General features: G+C 41.2%; 2 protein-coding genes across 7 annotated transcripts; both read right to left on the bottom strand.

Moving 5' to 3' along the window:
* Positions 1-176: 176 nt before the first annotated feature.
* Positions 177-7,084, bottom strand: LOC130206912 (high-affinity choline transporter 1-like). 6 transcript variants are annotated; one of them, XM_056435176.1, is made up of 10 exons: positions 6,912-7,084; positions 5,542-5,732; positions 4,553-4,708; positions 3,329-3,445; positions 2,707-2,862; positions 2,368-2,516; positions 1,763-1,906; positions 1,446-1,599; positions 1,112-1,329; positions 177-914 (listed from the first exon to the last, which is right to left on the bottom strand). In XM_056435176.1, exons 1-10 carry the CDS (start codon positions 6,980-6,982, stop codon positions 420-422), a joined length of 1,851 nt encoding a protein of 616 aa, XP_056291151.1. In that variant the 5' UTR covers positions 6,983-7,084; the 3' UTR covers positions 177-419. The 6 variants fall into 6 exon arrangements, with proteins under 6 accessions (XP_056291151.1, XP_056291154.1, XP_056291152.1 ...); XM_056435179.1 differs by having other exon boundaries at positions 1,112-1,158; XM_056435177.1 differs by having other exon boundaries at positions 6,908-6,982.
* Positions 7,085-8,992: 1,908 nt separating this feature from the next.
* Positions 8,993-17,755, bottom strand: LOC130206915 (ankyrin repeat domain-containing protein 1-like). The gene is made up of 9 exons (XM_056435183.1): positions 17,649-17,755; positions 16,319-16,507; positions 14,522-14,650; positions 14,094-14,201; positions 13,551-13,649; positions 12,803-12,901; positions 12,569-12,667; positions 12,377-12,475; positions 8,993-10,688 (listed from the first exon to the last, which is right to left on the bottom strand). The coding sequence occupies exons 1-9, from the start codon at positions 17,673-17,675 to the stop codon at positions 10,611-10,613; spliced, it is 927 nt and encodes a 308-aa protein (XP_056291158.1). The 5' UTR covers positions 17,676-17,755; the 3' UTR covers positions 8,993-10,610.
* Positions 17,756-24,105: the final 6,350 nt, after the last annotated feature.

Raw genomic sequence — 24,105 nt, 5'->3', positions numbered from 1 at the left:
TGTTGAATGCTACGCTGAAATCGACACACAGCATTCAGATTGGAGGGCAGTGAAGATGTTTCTTGCCCGATCTGTTGGCTCTCTTTGCAAACAGGTGAGAGTGTAGACTAGCTGGGATGTTGTTTGGGATGTGCTGGAGAACCAGTTTATTTGACCAGAAGTGACATCTCACCCAATTTAGACTTTGGGAGTATATTTATTTTTTCAGAAAAATATCAGACAACAATGAAGAGAGAAAAAACAAAAACCGATTCCAGCTGGCAAACACTGTTGTATATCTATCTCGCTCTCTCTCTCTCCTGACGACTTCTTTACTATCAAAGGTCATGAAAAAAGGCCTTTGATAGCCTCCGTGGCCAGGGAGGTTTTGCCTTTTTTTAATACCCTGGACTCATCATAGGCTCTTACCCATCATTGTCTCATATGATGGTGTCTTTTACGGCCTTTGTTGGCGTCTGCTGTTTTGGCAACTGTTTGCATTGAATGTTCAACGTATCCCATTTCTCTGGAAGCAAGTTTTTCTGGATGAGCAGAGAAAACAAGTACGAAAACAAAAGGTTGGCGGCCACGACGGACACCATGCAGATGGTGTTCACTGGAGAGCGTTGGACATAAACACCGTCTTCTAGGGTGCATGCTGGGAAATGGATGATGGGCGGTAGCCCAATCATCGGCTCTCCACTCAACAGTCTTAACAGCAGACCCACCAGCATGCCCATAACAGCCCCATAACCGTTGGAGATTTTGAAGAAGAGAACACAGACTAGTTGAGGGAAGATAACAATGTAGGTTATCAATGTGCTAAGAAACCATAACACATATATGTTGTTTTCGAGACTGGTGAGAGATGTGCTGATCACGCCTGCTACCACCACACAGCCACGAATCACCCACTGGATCTCTCTCTCTGAAGCCTAGGATAGGAGAAATAGAGAAAAGATGGCATGATGAGTTACTTATCCTACACAGAACCATCTGAGGATCCATCATCGAAAACTGTTGAAAGGGCAGGAAATTTAACACAATAGTGGGCAGGGGATTGGAAGAACCATCTGTCAATCTAACTCTTGCCAAAGCCAGTCGATTATAAGAACAACTTCAAGGTTGTGACCTGGGTCCTCAGGAGGCTCTTATAGATGTTGGAGGTGAAGATGGAAGCTGCAGCAAGCAAGCCAGAATCAGTCGATGACATCACCGCGGTAGCGACACATCCAATGCCGACAATGGAGACATAGGTCGGAGTGAGATGGTGCAAGACAATGGGCATTACAAGAGTTGTCTCCCCGCGTTCAAATGGAGATGGAGAACCATAAGAAGTCAGATTCCAGTCTAAGGCATGGACAGATACACACAGTACACAAGTTGAGACACATCAAGTGGTTTAAAGGGAAGTTGCATGTTTTAAGCGTACGAAAAAAAGAGATTTGAATGGGAATAAAAATTACCAGTTGATGCGGCCGTTGCACCAATCAGGACAGGGGGAATTGCAAAAATAAGAAGAACTGCAGCAGCAGCAAAACAGTTGATTTGAGCCGTTGCTGAGGAATTAGCAGACAACGTTCTCTGATGGAACTCCTGATAGCCCAGGCAACCCAGAGCCTTCAAAGAAAATATCAATATTACACACCATAGAAATCACAACATTTTTCCAAATTGAGTGGATAGGAGTGCAACACTTTGGATAAGGCTGAGACATAAAGGTTATGGCTCTGCAATTTTTGGAGTATTTTTTTTATGAACAATAATGCGATCTTCTACTTACCATAACACATACAATGTCGATCCATCTCCAAGCTTTGTCTGCTTCTAGTTTACCCAGCCAGGGTGCCTGAAAAGTATTGTTCAGGGCCGTCTGAGTGATATCGATGGAGGAGGGGCTCATCAGGACAAAGGGGACACAGAACCACTGCAGAGACAAGCGTCATAATACTGAGGCACCCACAAGGAGATCAAGAACTGTAGAGAAATGGCATCTGATGCTTCTAATGACGAGACCACAGCCTTTGTTAGCAACACAAATATGACTGTTTTCAGTCTAGAATTGTTCATAGTATAGGCTCCGAATTCAAATGAATAGAAGAAGTTGACACTGACAATACACTGTCTTTACGTTTTTGTTTTTGAAAAGACCTGATCTTTCTCTGACTTTGTGCTTTGGTTATATGAACTAAACAAATGATAATAAGCGAACAAACTGTGCTTAACATACATTTTTATATTTGAGCTTCATTGGCCACAGAAGCAGGAATCCTCTAGCATGCTGATACCTGTTTGTCAGTCAACCCCCATCACCCATTTTATGTGAAAAGCCATCAAACTAAACCAGCAAAACCTGTCTTTAGAAAACCAGGAAGTGGGAAAACGTACCAAGCTGATGAACATAAGAATAAGCTGTATGACATCTGTGTAGGCCACAGAGTAGAGACCCCCCATTAGCGTGTAGATGATAGCCACCACTGCAGAGATCCAGATGCATATGGTGAATGGTAAATCCAAAATCACACTCATGGTTGAACCTGTGAAAACACAGCTGGCAATCATTCATTGTTGTAAAAATTACATTAATTTGCAAGTGTATCCTTGCATACGCAAGAAACGACAGTGCCATTTCCTTTAGATTGGGATTACTTCTGTCATATATGCAACACGTGTGTACATCTCATTTTTCAAAATGTTATCTTATTTAAACTGTCATGGCTTACATACCTAAACTAACCAGCGTTGATGTCACCCACAAAATGTCCGTCACCAGTGTGGCCACAGCAAAAAGAGTCATTGGTACTTTTCCATACTTGATGTGGAAAGGATCCATCATGGTCAAATATCTTCTTTCTCTCATTGGCCCAGCAAAGAACAGACCACCTAATTAATGAAACAAGGACCATTTTTCAGTAACCCATACGGAGAACATGCAGAACCCACTTACCGTGAGACGGCGGTGGTCACCCTGGTACCATCTCACCACAATGCAACGCTGGCGTTCATCATTTTTTGTAGAATACCTCTGCACGCTATTATGAACGTTAACATTTTGGGAATGGACTAACAGTTCTAAACAAACAAGACTGTAGAGAACATAAAGAAAAACTTACTCAAATAAAATACATTCAGTGGCAATTTTGCAAAGTTTCCGAATTCCAGAAATTATCTGTGATTCCATTCGTTAGGAAGACCTTAATCTGCAACGGAAATGCGCGTGCCAAAAAGTGACATGTAGGCGTGAATGTATACAGTGAGGGGTTGAAGTCTGACACATAACACAGTTGTCAGTTGTGTCTGGCAAAACAAATATAACACACTACACATTAGTGATTGAGAACAGACTTACCAATAATCAAACTTAGTACTTCTCCTAAAATATAGCTGGAAACCCAGACAAGGCCCATAGAGGGGTCGTACACCATTTCTGATGTTCCAACAATGAAGCCACCTCCAATCCACGTCGCTGATAAGGGAACAAAAACATATGAGAACACACAAACACATAGACACACACACAGACACACAGACAACACGCAGGTCTGCTTGACAAAAAAATGTTGATGACAGGATAGAGGAATATTGATTATAATCAAATTATTTCATTGCCATCACCTTCTGGCAAACTGACAAGAGGGAACAAGATTCAAATCAATGAACAAAAGAAATGTCTTCGAGGCATGCTGTGTTCCCTCTTGAGGTCAACCGTATTCAAATGGTATTAGCTAACATTACATTTGACACAAAAATGTGTTTTAATACTTTTAAAGACAACCTTTTATCAGTCTGATTTAGAATTTGGAAGTCACGTCTTTTTTCGCCACACTGATGCATTTAAATTGTCTGCCCTCCACGAAAAAGGATTACATTACATTACATGTCATTTTGCAGACGCTTTTATCCAAAGCGACTTACAATAAGTGCATTCAACCATGTGTACAAACTCAGAACAACAAGAATCCAGAACGTAACATTTCTTCAATCAAGTCAAACTACAAAAGTACCATAAGTAAGTGCCAATCAAGTGCCACTGAAGTGCTAATCTGTTTTTATTCCAGATATAGTCGGAAAGATGTTTTTTTTCAATTGCCAACAGAAGATGTAGAGACTTTCTGCTGTCCTGATGTCAGTGGGGAGCTCGTTCCACCACCGAGGAGCCAGAACAGCAAACAGTCTGGATTTTGTCGAGTGATTAGCTAGAAGGGACGGTGTCACAAGTCGGTTGGCTGTTGCCGAGCAGAGTGAACATGCTGGGGTGTACGGCTTGACCATATCCCGGATGTAGACGCGGCCCGATCCGTTTGCAACACGGTACGCAAGAACCAATGTTTTGAAGCGGATGCGGGCAGCCACCGGTAACCAGTGGAGGGAGCGGAGGAGCGGAGTGGTGTGGGTGACTTTCGGGAGGCTGAAGACCAGTCGAGCTGCTGCATTCTGGATGAGCTGCAGAGGTCGGATGGCCTTAGCAGGTAGACCTGCCAGGAGGGAGTTACAGTAGTCGAGGCATTAAATAACCAGCGCCTGGAACAAAACCTGTGCCGTATTCTCCTGATGTTGTGCAGCATGTACCTACAGGAACGTGTTGTCGCAGTGATGTCGGCAGTCAGCGAGAGTTGACTGTCGAGTGTCACCCCGAGGTTCCTGGCAGTCAGCGTAAGGGCTAACACAGAGTTGTTGAAGGTGGTAGTCAGGTTGTGGGTAGTCAAGTCGTGGTTGGGAGAGCCTTTCACTAGAAGGAAAAGTAGCTCAGTTTTTTCAGGGTTGATTTTCAGGTGGTGTGCAGACATTCACTGAGAGATGTCAGTCAGACAGGCAGAGATTTGTGCCGCTACCTGTGCTTCAGATTGGGGAAACAAAGGTATCAGTTGGGTGTCATCAGCATAGCTATGGTAGGAAAAGCCATGCGAACGAATGACAGAACCGAGAGAATTAGTGTACAGAGAGAAGAGGAGGAATTTCGGTACATGTAAGAACGAGTCTGAGGCCTATAGTATGAGTTGAAGTAAACACATATTCACAAAGCAGTGTTATACCCACCACCCCCGAAGACTCCAATGAAAGACTCCGAGGTCTTTATCCTCCGAGTCTTCATACGACGAGTTTCCGCTGACGCTAAAGACCCTACTCGGTTGTGCACCCGAGTTGACGATAATAAGCTCCAGCCGTGATCGGACACTCCACTAGCCGGTCGGTATTCAAATGTCCGCTAATTGAAACCAAATGGCCTCACAACAACAGCTAATCTACCCCCTAATCACTGGATATTCAGGTGTACAAGAATCAACTGTCTGCCAAAGTTGATTCCTAAGACCGTACAGTCTAACAATCTAGCAGCGTCAATACAACAAATACAAAAGTGGCTTAGCAGATAAAACTTATTTAAAGAAGATACTTAGCCAGGACCCAAGTCGTCAGTAGTCTAGCCTCACAGGTAGAGATGCACCTGTATATTGACTTTGCATTTTCTTAGTTTTTGTGCTGAACACACACAACAACAATTTACAATTCTTGTCCATATGTCATGATGTCATGATATTGGGCTGCAATATAAGGTGAACTCACCTGCAGTGGTGAAGATCCCCACAACTCTACTGATGCTTCGGTTTCCCAGCAGGGCCGTCTCCATGCTATCAACCTGACTTTTTTTCCTTTCCTTTTTGGACTTGAAAGAGGCCCAGATGCCGACTCCAAAGATCAGCAGGTAGAATACAACCATTGCCATTACTCCTGGGATACTGACAGCCATGTTGAACCTGACGGAGTTTGATAGAGTCAGGTTGTCACAGATTAAAATGAATTTACCAGCATACTCATTGCCTTTTGGTTTGGCGACTGCGCCCTCGAAACCTCTAAACTGCTTTAACAACCCTTCGAGTTGGGTGGGATGGTTGTCAGTTGCTTACACTCTCCTTTGGAAAGCTGCCGATACAAATATGGTGCAGACCAAACAACTAGATTAACAGGAAAAATGGATTTTTGCAAGAAATTCCAAAGATTAGCTGTTTTTGAATCATTTTGCTTCTCTAATATCAAGAATCATCAGGAAATTATCTTCTACATCAGGGGCATTCAATTAAATGAAATAACAAAAGTTCTATTAAATCATGTCTAAACATTATTTATTGTCAGATTTCAAATTGCACTGGATAAATTATAAAATAATACATACTGAAATAATAAATCAAGGTGCTTCTCTCAATGCCGATATTATTTCAGTATAGAAATATTAGGCATCTTTTAGGCATGTATATCACAAAACAGGCAGAACAATAGATATATTTAATTGCAACAAAAAAAAGTTACGATGGTGCCCCCCCCCCCTTCCCCACACACACACTTTCCTATCTCAGGGGGGGGGCATCATGAAGGAGTTATGCACCAACATGGCTAGCAGCAGCACTGCGGGTACATGAGGGCTGCATTGTAAACAACAACAAAAATACATATGAAACAGCTTTTGTAAAATGTTAACATTGAGTAGGCTACTAAATCTCAGAAAAAAAAATTGAACAGAATTGTGCCACGATATCCATATTATTCTCATCTTCTAAAAAGAGAAATGTTTTTGTAGGGACTTTATCTGTGGTTATTAAAAGCCCTTGTTTCAGCTCTATTCCCTCTCCATTAACATCATGCCTGGCAGTGAATTATAGGAATCTGATAATTGTTTGCGTTTTTATCAACTTCATTTTTCTGTGCCTTCGTTATTAACGTTTGCTCAACTTTATTAGTGCTTTAATTGCCTCGTGGACGGCGCTTAACATTGCGTCTTTAAATAATTGCAGCGCTCTCTGCACATATGAGGCATAGTGGGTTCGAACTGTCCATATCAATAACAAACACATGAGAGTCTATTAGTTAAAGGCTCTGGTCTCACTGTCCACATTTCTCTTTATCGAGCGCGAATATGAAATAACGTCTGACTCACGTACTCTTCCGTCAGTTCTCTCTTTCTCTCTCCCTTCTGTCCCGATGCCAAATTGGTTGACGGAGTGCCTGGCATCCAGGGAGCAGGGATTCCTGGACCGCTACACGAGCGCCGTAAAGGTGAGAAAAGATGCGCCGGTTGAAAATGAAGCGCACCGTAAACATGTTCTAGGGCAGGGGTTCCCAAACTTTTTAGACCACGCACCCCCTTCTACATCCCGACCGGGTTCACGCACCCCCAATCCCCCACAACGTAATAAAGAAAAACGCAACAGAATGCAAGAGTTGTTGACGGGGGGGGGGGGGGGGGGGTGCTAGTGAGAGTGTGCTCACCTATGCGCGCATCACGGCTGAGCGTGACGCGCGCCGGCATCGAGCCGAGAAGAGTGACGGGGGGGGGGGGGGGGGGCACGTCGAGCTCTGCGGCGACCACGATCGACGTATTGAGCACCCCTGCATTCAAACATTAAATAGCCGAGAGTTTTTTTTCAGCGCACCACACTTTGGGAATCCCTGTTCTTGGGGATTCTGTTCTTGGGGATTCTGTTCTTGGGAATTCTGTTCTTGGGGCTTCTGTGCTTCTGTTCTCCAGCAGAACCTTTTCAAAATGACAACAGTCCCACTCACCTTCTCTGTGATCACTCGTTTTAAGGGATCTCACTGCCAGTTTTCTCTTTCGCGTGCCTGATGATGTTGTGTTCAGACACAATAATTGGATTCACAGCGCAGCAGCTTGGTGACACGCTGCGGAAATAAACTGCAGACTTGTTCTGTTGTCTGAGAATAGAGACAGAAGCAGTGTCAATGAAAATAACTTTGTCAATATGACTGCGTTAAATCAGTTTGGGACTAGTTGTGACCTCTCTTTATAAACACACAGACAAATAAAGGTTCTAAATGGTTCTTTAAAAGGCGTTGAGGTTCTACGAAGAACTATTACCTACTGGAGAACCATTTTTTCGTTTGAGGCACCTTTATATCTTCTATGGCATCACTCTGAAGAACCTTTTTGGTTCCAGATGGCACCTTATTTTTTCTGAGTGTAGGCCTACAAACATGGAAAAGGTATTGCACCAAGCATTAACCTTCACAGTGGGTTTTTTAACATAAAAAAACACGTTAGATGTTAAAACATACCATGCATGTGTACATTGTCCTAGTTTCATTTGATTGGAACTCATCAACACAACAACTCCGTATATGCTGCGGTCTATTCTCTGCCAGCAGCAGCACGCTGACCCTTGAAGGTCTGAACTCGCTTGGAAAGCAACAACAACTTTTGTATTCAGCTATGTGAGCGCTGTCACGGGCCTTTTGCTGACTGCTTCACGGCACGGTCACAAGCAGAACATATACAAAATTAACGACCGCTCGGCACCAACCGCGAGACTAAATTATAAAAAAAAGTGCGGCTCATCAAAATAAAGTCCCTTGTGCCTATTTCAGCTGCCACTCCTTCTCCAACTCACACCTCATATCCTTCACTCATGTTGTCAGCTGTCTCAATGAGAATGTCAAGATGACACTATCATTATATTCAATGTGTGTGTGTGTGTGTGTGTGTGTGTGTGTTTGTGTGTGTATCATGGGTCAGGTATATATAAATAGTCCACATGCAGAATTCCTTCTCTGGAAATATATTTATAGTTTACGACTTATTATTAGCCGTGTAAATCATCCCGTTACCCAGCAGGCTACCAGCGTCTGAGGAGGCGCTGCATGGGGGTTGCGAGAAAGAAAGACAATGTGACATGAAACCAAACACAATTACGTGGTTTTGTTGCTTAAACTTATAGGCCTAATTGTATGTTGGGATATTAAGCCTAAACACAATGTTTGTCAAAAAACTTAATGATGAGTTTTTTTAAACATAATTTCATCTTGGAAAAAAATAAAGTTGCTCAGAGTGACACGCAAAATACTTAGCATTCGTGTGTTAAGAACTAATTGTGGCTCAGCCTCTTAAATTTGCTCTCTCACTCTAAATCAATATGGAATCACACAAGAGCACACATTACTAATTCCTACATCAAACCTCCCGGTTGTGTGCGCGCTCTCTCTCTCACTCTCTCTCAATAAAGACATCTTAAGTTCAAAACAAGTTTTAATCAAACAATCGACAAATACAAGGCAAAATGCACATATATCTTTGGCAATACAAAATGTATCTTATTTCCAGCCATATATTAAGACCTGCTCTATCCCCATAAACACTGGTCAAACATCCCCTGAACCAACTCTGACTTTTCGTCTACTTCCCTCCTGCACTCTCTCTGTGTGTGTGTGTGTGTGTGTGTGCGCGTCAAAATGGGCCAGCAGCTGGAATGTCCGCTCGTGCAAGTTGAATTGTTTGTATCCCCAGGTGACCTTCGATAAGGTGACGAGGCCCCAGATGCTCAAATTGAACTCCAGTAGAAGAAACTGGGAAACTCTAAACAAGATAAACTTGTTTCTGAAGGTAGTCTGAACTAAACTTCCAAACAAATGTCCAATCAACGTTGTGGACTGAGGAAGAGGGTTGATGATTCCTATGTTTTCAATTTGATGAGGAACAAAAGTTGAAGATGAAGATGAGTCAACATAACTTGACTGGGCTTCATGTGCTCAGCAGTACGTTTCTTTAACTCACAGATTTCTTATGATGTCGCTCCATGTATTTTCGTATTGCGTATGTGTCTCGTGAAGAAAAAAGAAAAAGAAAAAAAATGTACTGTATAACTGCTAATCACCATTTTCAATAAAGCAAGTGGAAGTGGAGAGGCTCTTCTCATTCTGTGCCCAAAACTTTCTTCTCATCTCTCAATCTTAAAATTCACAAGACCAACAAACTTGGTTAAATTCCTCTGAATGTTGAAGTATAACACACACAACCTGCCAGTATAAGGCAAGGCTTAGTTCCTCCCATTTCTTTTACGTTTCACACTAAGATGGAGTCATTTTATACAAATAAATAACTTCCGTGTTACACTTGGATTGATCCACAAACTGTTGATCTAATGGAACTGGGAGGAAAGTGTGAACCAGGTGTTGTACATCTGGAGAAAAAAAAACACTACCTCCCAGTTCCCATTAGTTAATAAATACAAATAAATAAATAAAGTGTATATAATTAGTTCAAATCTAACCCTGAACATGTTTCAAACACTCAAACTACACTACAACTCTAGACAGTCACTTGGTTGTTGTTGATCGCTCAGTTGTCATTAATCAATAATAAATACATCATCTTCTCATTGCAGCGTCGCCGACTTCAACTCAGCTTAAAGTGAACATTTAGAAAAGAAGAAGAACACATCTTCACAGCCGAGACATTGTCCAGCAATATGTGGCAAACAGTTCATCGATCGCTGCTAATCATCACATTATTAACCACCTGGTTACACTTCACATTGTTCTTCAGGTTCCTGCTGCCCGAGTGGCTGTACGATGAGCAGTAAGTAGGGACTTAGTTGAGATATTTCCCATTAGTTTTACTAACTTCAGATAATAATGCGGTGACGTCCTGAGGGCCTCGGCGTATGCCTGAACGCGTGGCACTGCTCGAATATGATTCAACCGCACACTCGCAGCCTCACTGGATAGACCCGTTTTTGTGTGGAAATATACCAGAATGGACTTTAAATGTTTCCCTGTCAAGCCCAACCAACATATCCTGAGACTGAGTCGCATGTTGAAATCCTGCTCTTGGTGGAATGTGTTGACTTCTACTGGCTGAAGTTGCACAGGAGGCTCTTGGCTCCGTTCTGCCACGAATTCAGTGTCTCCAGGGGAGTTTTACCGTCCTGCACGGGAGAAACAAAACACACGGGACTTCAAATTAAAAACTGGGATGCTGGCTTTGTGACAACTGTCACACCTGTAGCTTGTTTGTATCGTGTGCTGCAGGGACAGCTTCACGTGGAAAGTTACAGGATTCCTGCCAACTGCTATTAGACTGTATAATAAATCACCTCTGGCCAGATGATAGATAGATAGATAGATATATACTTTATTAATCCCCAGGGGGAAATTTATCGTCACAGTAGCAGCACCAATAAACTAAACACACGAGAATACAATATAAATATAAAAAACAGGGATGAAGATATAGATGTATATAAGTACAATATAAAATACAAAATGAAGTATATATATGTATATAAATAAAATGAAACATATATGTATATATATATACAGACACACAAACAAATATAATACAATGACTGTGCAAAGTATACAAAGTAAAATATAAAATACCAAATAAAATATATATGTATATATATATATTTACACAACATATATGCATACACAAATATAATACTAATGATAATGACCAGTGTAAAATTAAATTAAATATAGACAGTGTGCAAAATGCAAAGTGTGTGTATGTGTGTAGTGTAAATGAAATGTGTGAAGTGCAGATCAACATAGTGTAAATATGAATGTGTACAGTGATAATTATTATGTTATTATTACAGTTATTGCACTAGGATCTGGCAAGAGGTGATCTGTTATAGAGCCTAATAGCCGTCGGCAGGAATGTTCTCCTGTATCTGTCCTTGTGGCAGCGGAGCGTGAGGAGACGTTTGGAGAAAGTACTCCTCTGTCCCTGTAGTAGGTGGTGGAGAGGGTGGTCCTCCTCAAATTGAACAACATCAATAAAACTTGCACCGCTTTCACTTTATTTTCACTTAGATACACTGTCTACACTTTGATTTGATTTATTTTCATTTATTTATTTATTTGTATTTTTAAATAATTGTAAATAATTCTTTATCATTTTTATTTTACATTTTTCTTTATTATTTAATTTCTTAAATGTAATATGTCCTGGTCGGCTATTTCATTGTATATATTGTAAACATCCTTATATACACTCTATACCAGGGGTCCCCAAACTTTTTCCTGTGAGGGCCACATAACTTTTCCCTTCTCTGATGGGGTCAGTTTGTAACCGAAAAAGTGTGACGATCGCTGGGGTGCCTAAATGTAAAAAATTATTGTTTTCCAGAAAGCCTCACATAACCAAATATGAATAACCCTTTCAATTGTTCTCTTACCTAACCTTTTCGCCATTATTCCGTTCTATTTGACAGCGGCTAGTCTAGGATTTGCATGGCCAGACTGAAAAAAAAAATCATAATGTGTCTCTGGTATTGTTCAGGGTGCCGAGCCAAATGTGGAGGGGGGCTGTATTCGGCCTGCTTTATATATTTCTACTCTACAGCTCACGCAGGACAACTGTGGCGTGTGTTCTTTTGGTCGACAGCAGATCAGATTCCTCCTGAAGGCTGGAAGACCTTCAACCATCAGAGTCAGGGGACCATCGATGGAATGTAAATGCTAAGAGTCTTTAAAGGCGAACAGGCCCAGTTTGCACTGGAGTAAGTGCCTAAATATGTTGCTTTTCATGCCAGAATCGAAAAATATCATCTCTTGATTATTTTTGAGGTGGGATTAAGAAAGATATGCTAAATTTCTCTAAACTTACACAGTTCTTGGTGTTGAGACCGGCCCCGTACATCATCAACAGCTTGATCATCTTGAATCTGTTTATTCTCACAGCATCGTGCATGGGCGTGTCTCCATCCTTCAGTGGTGGGAGGAAACAGAACAGAGTGTTATATACAGCTGTACATTGAATTTTTCGCTGTGACCTCTGTGTCGTGTCAAGAGTCCTTACTCTGTCTTTGGCGTTGACGTCTGCTCCACATTGGATGAGATGCTCGGCGCACTCGCAGTGTCCCGTCCGCACGGCCACGTGAAGAGGAGTGCTGTGCAACTGAGGAAAGAGTTTAGGTTTCATTAATACTCTTCCAATATGTAATGGAGATATGTACAGAAATCATCGAACACATGGGTGTCTTCTTCATTTCCACCAGCAGGTAGAGCCAAAGATCCGTAACTGTGTACCAACCTTGTCTCTGTCGGTGAACTTGGCTCCCTGGTCGAGGAGGAGCTGCAGGGCCGGCAGGCTGCCTCCTCTGCAGGCCCAGTGGACTGCCGTGGCGTCCAGCTAAGACACAGACACAGACACACACACACACACACACACACACACACACACACACACACACACACACACACACACACACACACACACACACACACACACACACACACACACACACACACACACACACACACACACACACACACACACACACACACACACACACACAGAACTGTTAGACTGACGCTATGTTTAGTGGCCATTTGCCCATTAAATCAAATAAATATATAAATCAAATTGCCACTGAAGCACCATTGTCCATTCAGGATTCCATTTCTCAGTTTAATTATTTAACTTAACAAAACAAGCAGACAAACAAAAGAACAAAGGAACTCCTAGCGCTGCCTCTCCTACCCAGTTGCATGCTGGTCCTGTATCTGCCTACTCCTACATATAACCACAGGGGCCCACAGTGTTACCCAATTCAAAAGACTACATATATCTAAACAACAACAACAATGAATTCAACTAAACTAAAAACTATCAAAAGAAAAATATATTCTAATATATCAAAATATCCAACCTAAATAAGTAAACAACCTGAATCATTAAACAATACTACTTCTAATTAAAATTCCTATATAGTACGATCCAATAAATAGCTCCAACACTGTGTGTTTGTGTGTTTGTGGGCGTTACATATATCCCTCACCTTGTCCTTTTTCTGGATGGACGCTCCGGCCTCCAGGAGTCTTTTCATGACCTCCACGTGCCCTTTGAATGAGGCTTTGTGCAGCGCGGTTCTCTTGAACTGGACAGGAAGAAAAAGTTTATCAATTTAATAATCAATACTCCACCTAAAAGAGCTTCATGCATCTGATAATGGTAGTAGTTTGAAAGCCCACTATTATTATCACGGGCAAGTATTTATTTCATTAATGTATGATAATAATAATGATAATAATAATAATAATAACTTCATTTATATAGCATCTTTAAAACAGGGTTTACAAAGTGCTCTACAGAGAATCAAGGCAAAACAAATGGAATAGAAAAATACAAAAACTAAATAAAGAACAACAGACAAACTAAATGAGGGAAACCGAAGAACTGCATAAAAAGACGACATCACTTAAAAGCAGTTCTATAAATAAATGACATATACAATTTTTTTTACATGTTGATTTGGATGTTTTTTTGTGAGATTCTGACAAGTTGCCGTGTTTCTAGACGCAGATTACTAAGCGACACTCACGTTGTCGGCTGCATTGGGGCATCCTCCATCAGCCAGGTACTTCTCCACCACCGGCAGCTTGTTCTCCATGGCGGCCGTCAGGAACAGCTGATCGTCCACAGTCTCCGGCTGAACAATCAAAAACAAGCATGTCAACTGGAGGGAAAGGGACGGTGCTCCTGGGTCAGTTACAAGGTCAAGGGTCATTCACACAGAGGGTTCGCTCTCGGGTAGTTTGTACCCCATTGTTAAATCTATGTTTGAACCAGATTTCTCTAACTTTCTCTTCATTCATGAACTGTCATCCTCAGATTTAGCATATAAAAAACTGTCTCATTCCAGAAAAAGAATAAGTAATAATATTATGCTGTAGGCACATTTGTGTGTTCCGCTGATGGAGAAGAAAGTAATATGTTGGTGAGACACTGAAATAAAGAACATAATCGTACCACTCTCTCCGGCTCTGGCTGCTTTTTCTTATGGACGGGAACCTTTCTCTCCCTCCTCTGCTTCATCAGTTGCAGGATGTTGAACAGGTCATCCACCGTCTCCAGCTTCAGCCGGCCGCTTCTATCCGTCTGAGGGGAGGCAAGGCAGAAGATGCTTTGAGCACTCAACCACAGAGGAAGTGGGAACTTTTATTTTGAAAACAGCAGTTATTGTGCTTCATGTTCACTGAGAAATAATAAACAAGTGAAAGATCACAGAACAAGTCAAAGCTCAGCAAGCACTATCTAGTCAAATTAGCTTAAATAATAAAGGTAACAGCGATGCATATAGAGATATCAGAGTGTAAATTATTGATACTGTGTAGTTAACTTGTATAATCTAGCAGCTTGTAATGATTCAGTTAGTTCTTATGGAAAACTGTAATTTGCTTTGCAGGTAAAATTATACTCAGCAAATCAGCTTAATGGCTTTGAGTAAAGTACAATATGTGTAACAGTTCAGCTCCACACCTTCCTTTTATTAGTCGCTTTTCATCCTGTTTGCCTGTTTCACTAACTATTATGTCATTCCAGATCCTGCTTCCCATCTCGTTAGTCCAGCTCCCTTCACCTGTTCTCTCACCTGCCTCTGATCACTCCCACCTCGTCAATCCCTCATTCCCTTCACCTGGTACTCATGCCCGTCTCACCTGTTGCCAATTCCCTCATTAGTCCTTGTCTACTTCGGTCCCCTCACTTGCACTTGTCCTCGGCCGGATTGTAATGTCACTGGCAGAGGTCAAGTGAGGGCACCTAAGTAGACAGAGCTGAACTGTTACAATATGTCCTGCTGAAATATATTACATTATAAGTAGAAAGCCTCACAATTGTACTTAAAATATTACTCTTCGTTTTATCCATTGTGATTCATTTATAATGATGTATCTTCAGATTGAATGATCACCAGCATTGACACAGGTGTGCATTAAAAATATGGCCATTAAAGATTAATAATACACAATGAACATGGTGTTTTTAATTCACACACTGCAATTACTGGAACATTACATTTATGATCAGATTTATTTCAAGTCCAATAAATGTTAAAGTGCAAAAAACAATGTCAATACCACAGTGATGAGGTTTATAATGCACGTGTTATACTCCCAACGCCTTCAGGTGGCAGCATGGACCAAGAGACTCAGAAGGGGTGAGTCCATGTGGGCGGGGATTAGCGCGCAATGGAACTGGCTGATACCAAGTGGTGATTGCATTTATTACAGTTTTGTAAGTACTTGTACATAATAAAAACCATATTTATATATTTAGAATGTGATTATAGTATACGAAAAGTATACTTTTGGTATAATATTAGCACACTATTATTATATTAATATTGTGATTATAGTACACCAAAAGTATACTTTTGGTGTACTATAATCACAATATTAATATATTTCGAATATATTTAAAATATACTTAAAATACAATAAAAATACAAGTTAAGTGAACTATCGACATGCATATTAGCACATACACAGTCATGTACTTCAATATTACTAAGTATACTTTAAGTTGTTCCAATTTAGCACAAAAAATATACTTAATACGCTTCAAATAGTTCTTAAATCCTATTTAATCACAATTTAAATATAATAGTTGTTCCAAAATAACACTAAGTATTATGATTAGTAGGGCTTCAAGTATACTCAAATAGGCTAAGATTAAATATACGTAGCATATTTATGTTTCACCTTGGTAAGTATCAAAATAACTTTCTCAAATTAACTGTATATTGTGTATTTTGTGTGTTCTTACGTTGAGAGCTGCAACGCTGACTTGCTCCTGTTGGCCGCCACAGTCGCTCCTCTCCTCCTCTGACAGACCTCTGCCCCCCCGCTCCCTGTGGGACCTGCGGTCATCCTGCTTCTCTTGATTGACAGCCGCCTCGTAGACGCCACCTTGGAAGTCGTCCGCCTCTTTGCCCTCTGACCTCTTCCCGGACACCTGCAGGAGAGAAGGGATGGAGATGTTGAGACACGGAGGTGTTACACTGAGGTCAGTGTGCTCTACGTGCTTTTATGGGAAATTTAAAAGATGTAAATCTCTCTCCATAGCTTCACCAAACTGACCATGTTGATTCGAAACTTCAGTGAACTTTTATTTTGCATTTCAAGAAAGGAAAGCTTGCGCAATTAAAAAACGAGGAGGGATGAGCAGCTCTCACATTCAGCCGCTGACACCATGTCTCCAACACATTAACACACACACACACACACACACTTCAACTCTTTAATGAGTTACTACTGTTTGTATCTCCAATTATTGATGTGCTCATGTAAACATTTAAAGTGCTTATGGTCTGTGGCTCTTTCTATTTACCGCTTCGTCATTAGGGAAGAGAACCCCTCAGTTAAGAAAAAAAGATGAAATATCTTGATGAAATGTGCAGTAAAAGCAACGATGGGGGGAAAAACTTTAATGAGATTCTTACCTTAATCTAAATTAAGTTGTAATTAAGCAGCTCCTAAAGTAAGGGGTTGTTAAGCAATGAAATGAAGTGATTTAAGGAACCCTGAGTTTAGATAAGAAGTGATTATTGAGGTAATTATGTTCCGCTTTTAAGGATTGTTGGTCCTGATTGGCTGGGTTTATTCTTCATGTGTTCTGATTCCACATGAACAATTGTCACACCAGTGTTGAAATATTTGTTTGTTTTCTTTCCTGTCCTTTTTTTTTTTTTTTTTTACAGAAGTACGTTGTCTTCTTCTAGTTTTACCTCATATCATACGCAACACTATGTATTTGTTTTCCATGGTGTCAAGTGATAGTAAGAAAAATCAAGACAATCAAGGGAAATGATACACACTTTACATGTAAATGGAAAAACGATTAAAAACCAGTTCGTAGTCGACATTCTCTGATAATCACTTTGCAGCAGCGTGACACTATAAAACAATATTGTATAGCATGTAAAGAGCATGTGAAGAACTTTAAAAAAAAAAGTGTTTTAGAATCATATTTTTTTATATTAAAAAACATCTTCATATGTATTTCCCCTTATAAACCCGATTATTGTCGGTTCCAATCTGCTTCCTATAGTTCTCTCCATAGTTACTATAATTTACATTAACTCAGGTGATCTTACCAGTTCCTCAACGCTGTGCAGTCCCATTCTTCTCCTTGATATGTAGTTTATTCACAGGGTGGGTAAGTGAAGCTTAAGTCCACTGGTCTTCTGCTGGGATGGTCAGTGTCTCTCTGTCTGTCTCTCCTGCCTGCAGCCGCTGCCTCATGCCTCTTTTATAGCCCTGTCAAACCTCTGTAATAAAAAAATAAGGGTCCTGTCACTCAAACTCAGATCACATTACTGTCTTCATGTGCTCATTTGGCACGCTCGGTGCGACCAACATCCCCCCCACCCCCTTTTCTCTGTATACTCAGTCCCTCCCACCACCAGCTCTGCCCAGTTTGGGCCGCTGCTGGCTTCTCTGTCACCATGCAAAGATGGAGGTGAGGTAAGAGGGGTCACTCTGCCTCACATTTGTGGGCCATTAGACATCAGCAAGCAGGCATGTTTAAAAAAAAGAAGAAGCTCTAAGCCACTTATTTGGAAGTGACAATTAAAGCAACCGTTTAAAGTGTTTCTGAAACTCTGAGAATATTTTCTGGTTCATCCTTTAACTTAAACCTTCCTCAGTTATACACTCAGGCAACTGTTCAATGCCAGTGGACAGTTTGGATATGTTTGTTTCAGATTGTCTGGCTGCTCCTGTTTACTTGATCTAACAATCTGCATTGTGTTCATCACTATAACTACACGCAACTGTCTCAACTCGAGAATTTGACTGTAATCAGAAGAATGTGCATTAAAGTTAAAGTCCTTTTTAGGTAAACCATTTTATTTGCTGTCAATTGCAGAGTGATTCATCTTCTCAAACATAGAGCGTCCTCTGCGGCGTCCCGTCACGCCGGGTATGTGGCCACAAATATGCAGTGATATCAATGTGAAGAGACAGGTTCACGGTGGAGGAGAAATAAATAGTCACCCTTCCAAAACATCCTCTCACTGCACTGCGGCCCCTCACAGCTCAAGGTCAGAGGTCAGCGGGATGCCGGAGCGTTTGATTGACAGCCGGCAGCGGTAACGTCATGTCAGATGTTCGCGTGTCCTGCTGTTGAATGTGGTCAAAATGCATATTGCACATATCCTAGCGATGTCCACACGCTCTGACGGTGATGACACATGATGGTCACAAGCTGCGTGAGCTCACCGCACTCGCCAATCAGGAGCCAGAGAGGGTCGGTCAGGTGGAATGCATAAAAAGCAACTTCTACTTCACTAACACATGCATTTTTGCAAAAAAACGTTCTATTTAAAAAACAATGAAACCCATTAAAAGGGTGTTTGAAACTATACATAGACACACAATGAACAATAACGATAATTTAACCGAATTCAAGAAGTTCAAGGCCGATGCAAAGTTTAAGAGTATATTAATACAAGAAAAAGGTTAAGAACAAGGAATAATCTTTGGCTTTTCTTTAAAACTGAGCCGCCACTCAGATGTTAGCAATTCAGTCACTTCCTCATGTGAATTTATAGCTGCGAGCTATCTTTGAAAATGACCTTGTGACTGAAATAGACGGTAAAAGGGGAAACTGATGGAGACCTTGAAGATTACTGCACAATTCTTTCACATCGAGCTGTATATGTATCGGCAGTGTCTGGCTCAAGGGCACTAAGGAAGCAGCAGGAAGGCTCGGGGTCTCTTGAACTGAACCTGCAGCTGTGACACAATCAAAGAAGTTCATTGTCACCTTATAAATTAAGTTTATAGTGAGGAAGTTTTAGATAAGGTATCCAAGGTATCCAGGTAAGCAGTTCTTAAGGTAACAATTACCGTGTGTGGGAAAGTGTAGCGTAGCATTACTTAGCGTAGCGTAGAGTAGAATATAGAATATTCAGTGCCTTGCTCAGGACACCCGACTTGCAACTAATGGGAGCGGGATCGATTGCAGGACGTAGGGTAGGTTAGCGTAACGTAACATAGCGTAACGTAGCATAGTGTAACGTAGCATAGCGTAACGTAGCATAGCGTAACGTAGCATAGCGTAGCGTGACGTAGCATAACGTAGCGTAACGTAGCATAGCGTAACGTAGCATAGCGTAGCATAGCGTAGCATAGCGTAACGTAGCGTAACATAGCGTGACGTAGCGTAGCGTGACATAGTGTGACATAGTATAGCGTGACGTAGCGTAGCGTGACATAGTGTGACGTAGCATAGTGTGACGTAGCATAGTGTGACGTAGCATAGCGTGACGTAGCGTAGCGTGATGTAGCGTGACATAGCATAGCGTGACGTATCGTAGCATGACGTAGTGTGACATAGCATAGCGTGACGTAGCGTAGCGTGACATAGTGTGACGTAGTATAGCGTGACGTAGCGTAGCGTGACAGTGTGACGTAGCATAGCGTGACGTATCCATGATGTAGCGTAACGTAGCATAGCGTGACGTAACGTAGCGTGACGTAGCGTAGCGTGACGTAGTGTGACATAGTATAGCGTGACGTAGCATAGCGTGACATAGTGTGACGTAGCGTAGCGTGACGTAGCGTAGCGTGACGTAGCGTGACGTAGCATAGCGTGACGTAGCATGACGTAGTGTGACGTAGCATAGCGTGACGTAGCATAGCGTGACGTAGCGTAGCGTGACGTAGTGTGACGTAGTATAGCGTGACGTAGCGTAGCGTGACAGCGTGACATAGCATAGCGTGATGTAGCGTAGCGTGACGTAGCGTAGTGTAAATGCGCAGCCAGTGAAAAGAATACAACATTATAAAGATGATCTACTGCTGGTGTGAATATGTGAAGCCTTTTGTGTCTTCACCGTGACTACAATTTTAAAAAAGTAAAAAGATATGGAGGTGTAGATTTAGTATACATTAGAAACCCCCTAATCACTAAATGAACTATCCGCAGTCACGTTGCATTGTGGGTAACGTAGACACCAGGGTATGACAAGGAATGGGTGGAATAAACAATATGATAATTGCGGTTTTCCTGCATGGATTTGGATGATTTTGGGGTTTAATATTGGAAAGAACAACAGTGAGGCAGGAAGACAGGACGCAGTACATGTTTACTTTTCCTAAACGGACTCCAAAGAGAATTTATTTGGAAAAGCCTGTAGCTTGAAGTGTTACACATTCAGTAGGAGATAAACCGGACCACACGTCGTGGGACTCTTGGCTTGGGCTGCATTAAAACAAATATGTGTTAATTGAGAGGGGAACGTGTCTGTTTCAATGCTCATTGCATGTTGGCTGTCTTGTAAAGTATAGTCGTCGTTTGTCAACCCGAAGAGGACGAAGATGAGATAAGAATGTATCTGTTTGAGTCAGCATCAGAAATACATGAGGGCAAATGGCAAAACTGCCCCTAAGAAATATAATTTTGCCCCTGATATCAGTAGGAGGGGCAAAAAATGCTCCCATAATTTCGATAAATTGAAAGTGTTTTGCTTTTGTTATTTGTTTTATGTCTCCTATATGTATTGCCTGTATTAGGTAGGTAGACAAAAAAATCTATAAATACAATTTTTAATAGTTGTTTAAAAAATTGAATAACAACAAATAACCACAAAAAATGAGAATACAATTGAATATGATTATCTGATTCATGTTTTCTGTAAAAAAAATCGAAGAAAACACTTTGAATTTGTAGACCACAGAAAATAATAAATATACTTATTTAGGCTTACAGTATATGAGCAATTCTCATAAAAATGGCAATAATAAGACTATTAGGCAAGTCTTATTATTGCAATTTTTATGACAATTGCTCAGATACTGTAAGCCTAAATAAGTATATTAATTATTTTTCAACAAAGATTAAAGGTTATTTCACAAGTTTCCAAAAGTGCCCCCACTTTCTTTTTAAATGCTCCTGTATTTTAGTCAATGGGGGCCAACATTGGCCCCTAAAGAATATGTAAATGTTCTACCCTGGTTTGAGTGAGGAAAGAAATCTGACACACAAGAACAGCATTTCTTTGGACTCAGCCTGCTGACCCCGACATGTTCATCTGTGTGCTCCAGGAAATGTTTTACGAGTGGGGATTCTGTTCTACGGTCTTCTGTTCTTGGGGATTCTGTTCTTGGGGATTCTGTTCTTGGGAATTCTGTTCTTGGGGATTCTGTTCTTGGGGATTCTGTTCTTGGGGCTTCTGTTCTAGGGGCTTCTGTTCTCCAGCAGAACCTTTTCAAAATGACAACAGTCCCACTCACATTCTCTGTGATGACTCGTTTTAAGGGATCTCACTGCCAGTTTTCTCTTTCGCGTGCCTGATGATGTTGTGTTCAGACACAATAATTGGATTCACAGCGCAGCAGCTTGGTGACACGCTGCGGAAATAAACTGCAGACTTGTTCTGTTGTCTGAGAATAGAGACAGAAGCAGTGTCCATGAAAATAACTTTGTCAATATGACTGCGTTAAATCAGTTTGGGACTAGTTGTGACCTCTCTTTATAAACACACAGACAAATAAAGGTTCTAAATGGTTCTTTAAAAGGCGTTGAGGTTCTACGAAGAACTATTACCTACTGGAGAACCATTTTTTCGTTTGAGGCACCTTTATATCTTTTATGGCATCACTCTGAAGAACCTTTTTGGTTCCAGATGGCACCTTATTTTTTCTGAGTGTAGGCCTACAAACATGGAAAAGGTATTGCACCAAGCATTAACCTTCACAGTGGGTTTTTTAACATAAAAAAACACGTTAGATGTTAAAACATACCATGCATGTGTACATTGTCCGAGTTTCATTTGATTGGAACTCATCAACACAACAACTCCGTATATGCTGCGGTCTATTCTCTGCCAGCAGCAGCACGCTGACCCTTGAAGGTCTGAACTCGCGTGGAAAGCAACAACAACTTTTGTATTCAGCTATGTGAGCGCTGTCACGGGCTTTTTGCTGACTGCTTCACGGCACGGTCACAAGCAGAACATATACAAAATTAACGACCGCTCGGCACCAACCGCGAGACTAAATTATAAAAAAAGTGCGGCTCATCAAAATAAAGTCCCTTGTGCCTATTTCAGCTGCCACTCCTTCTTCTCCAACTCACACCTCATATCCTTCACTCATGTTGTCAGCTGTCTCAATGAGAATGTCAAGATGACACTATCATTATATTCAGTGTGTGTGTGTGTGTGTGTGTGTGTGTATCATGGGTCAGGTAATTATAAATAGTCCACATGCAGAATTCCTTCTCTGGAAATATATTTATAGTTTACGACTTATTATTAGCCGTATAAATCATCCCGTTACCCAGTACCAGCGTCTGAGGAGGCGCTGCATGGGTGAGAGCGATTGCAGCACCCCAGCACAGCTTATGAGTGTGTCACCGTACGAAGATAATCCTTCAGTGAGAGAGACAAACCATCCGGTCGTAATTCAAACCGCTGTTTGCTTTCTGACCCCCCCCGACCGTCCTCTTTCCATCTGTCTGAAGGAGAAGTAATTCTGACATTTTGACAGAGATGAAATGTAAAAGGTGATTTGTTATGCTGCAGACGTGAGGGCAAATGCCGGGTGGGTGGGGGGGGGGGGGGGGGGGAGGTTGCGAGAAAGACAATGTGACATGATTAAAATGTTATACTCATTTTTTATCAATGTGTGTGATGACCAGCATGCGTGCTAAAGTGTTGACGGAACCATATAAGCGGAGGTAAAATGGTGGCACACGGGGTTAAAGCACATGTCATCAAGCAGTCGGTCACTTTGTATTGTTTCTATTGCTTCTAAAGAAAATATGAAGGTCGAAACAAAGTATCACAAATTGAGGCAGAAGGAAAGCAGTTTACCTCCATTGTAGTATCTGTTGTGTAAAATGAGTAAAACTATTAACTGACAGAACAACAACGACAGCTTGTCTTCAGTGTGAAGGAGAGGTCACAGACTGGAGTTGTGCCTCGAAAGTTGACTTTAAAAAAAAATTATACTTGAGATGAAATTTAGGTATTTTTAAAGAAATACAACCTTCAAAAGTAAGAATGCATAATAATAATAATAACACTTAAAAATAAATAACAATAAAGTTAAAATGAACCATGCATCTGGCCAGGAAGGGCCATATTAAAACACAAAAATCAAAATGTTAAAGCAGGATAATATTTATAAATAAGGAAGCAAAAAAATCAAAACAACCATGCAACACTTCACCAACGTTGTGAGTCAATCATAAAGTTGACTTTTTAAACGTTTTTTTTGTTTTGGGGTTGTAACTGGAGAGAAGTTGCTTACAATGGCCGCATGGCGACTTCTTGACGGTTGAGTATCTTCGAGAGATTCGAAAGCTCACCCGGGTTTATTCTGCGTGCATGAGCACACGCTTATTAAGTGTTTCTAAAGCATGTCTTAAATACTTCTAGATGACATATTCATAATTAAATGGCCATGAAGAAAAGTAAACATTGGGGGCTGGCAGCAGGCGCTGCTCTCCAGGGCCTTTAACGAACCCCGGGAACCATCTGAGAGCAGCATTCTTCTTTCAGGGACAACAGTGATGATGCTGCAGGACCTGTTTGTTCCCTC

The sequence above is a fragment of the Pseudoliparis swirei genome, chromosome 17 (genome assembly GCF_029220125.1).
Source record: "Pseudoliparis swirei isolate HS2019 ecotype Mariana Trench chromosome 17, NWPU_hadal_v1, whole genome shotgun sequence".
In the NCBI taxonomy this organism is placed as follows: Eukaryota; Metazoa; Chordata; class Actinopteri; order Perciformes; family Liparidae; genus Pseudoliparis; species Pseudoliparis swirei.
Note: the sequence above shows the minus strand (reverse complement) of the source record. Positions and strands in the feature narration are given on the sequence as shown.

Excerpts from the sequence above, each read along its gene's own strand:
- LOC130206915 (XM_056435183.1), bottom strand. The coding sequence starts at position 17,675 with ATGGGACTGCACAGCGTTGAGGAACTG. Across the intron at positions 13,650-14,093 it reads GCCCCAATGCAGCCGACAAC|TTCAAGAGAACCGCGCTGCA; the intron begins GTGAGTGTCGCT and ends CTTCCTGTCCAG. Across the intron at positions 12,476-12,568 it reads ACGTCAACGCCAAAGACAGA|GATGGAGACACGCCCATGCA; the intron begins GTAAGGACTCTT and ends CCACCACTGAAG.
- LOC130206912 (XM_056435176.1), bottom strand. The coding sequence starts at position 6,982 with ATGCCAGGCACTCCGTCAACCAATTTGGCATCGGGACAGAAGGGAGAG. Across the intron at positions 3,446-4,552 it reads CACTGCGACAACACGTTCCT|CGACGTGGATTGGAGGTGGC; the intron begins GTAGGTACATGC and ends TTCCCTTATCAG. Across the intron at positions 1,907-2,367 it reads TTCTTATGTTCATCAGCTTG|TGGTTCTGTGTCCCCTTTGT; the intron begins GTACGTTTTCCC and ends TTGTCTCTGCAG.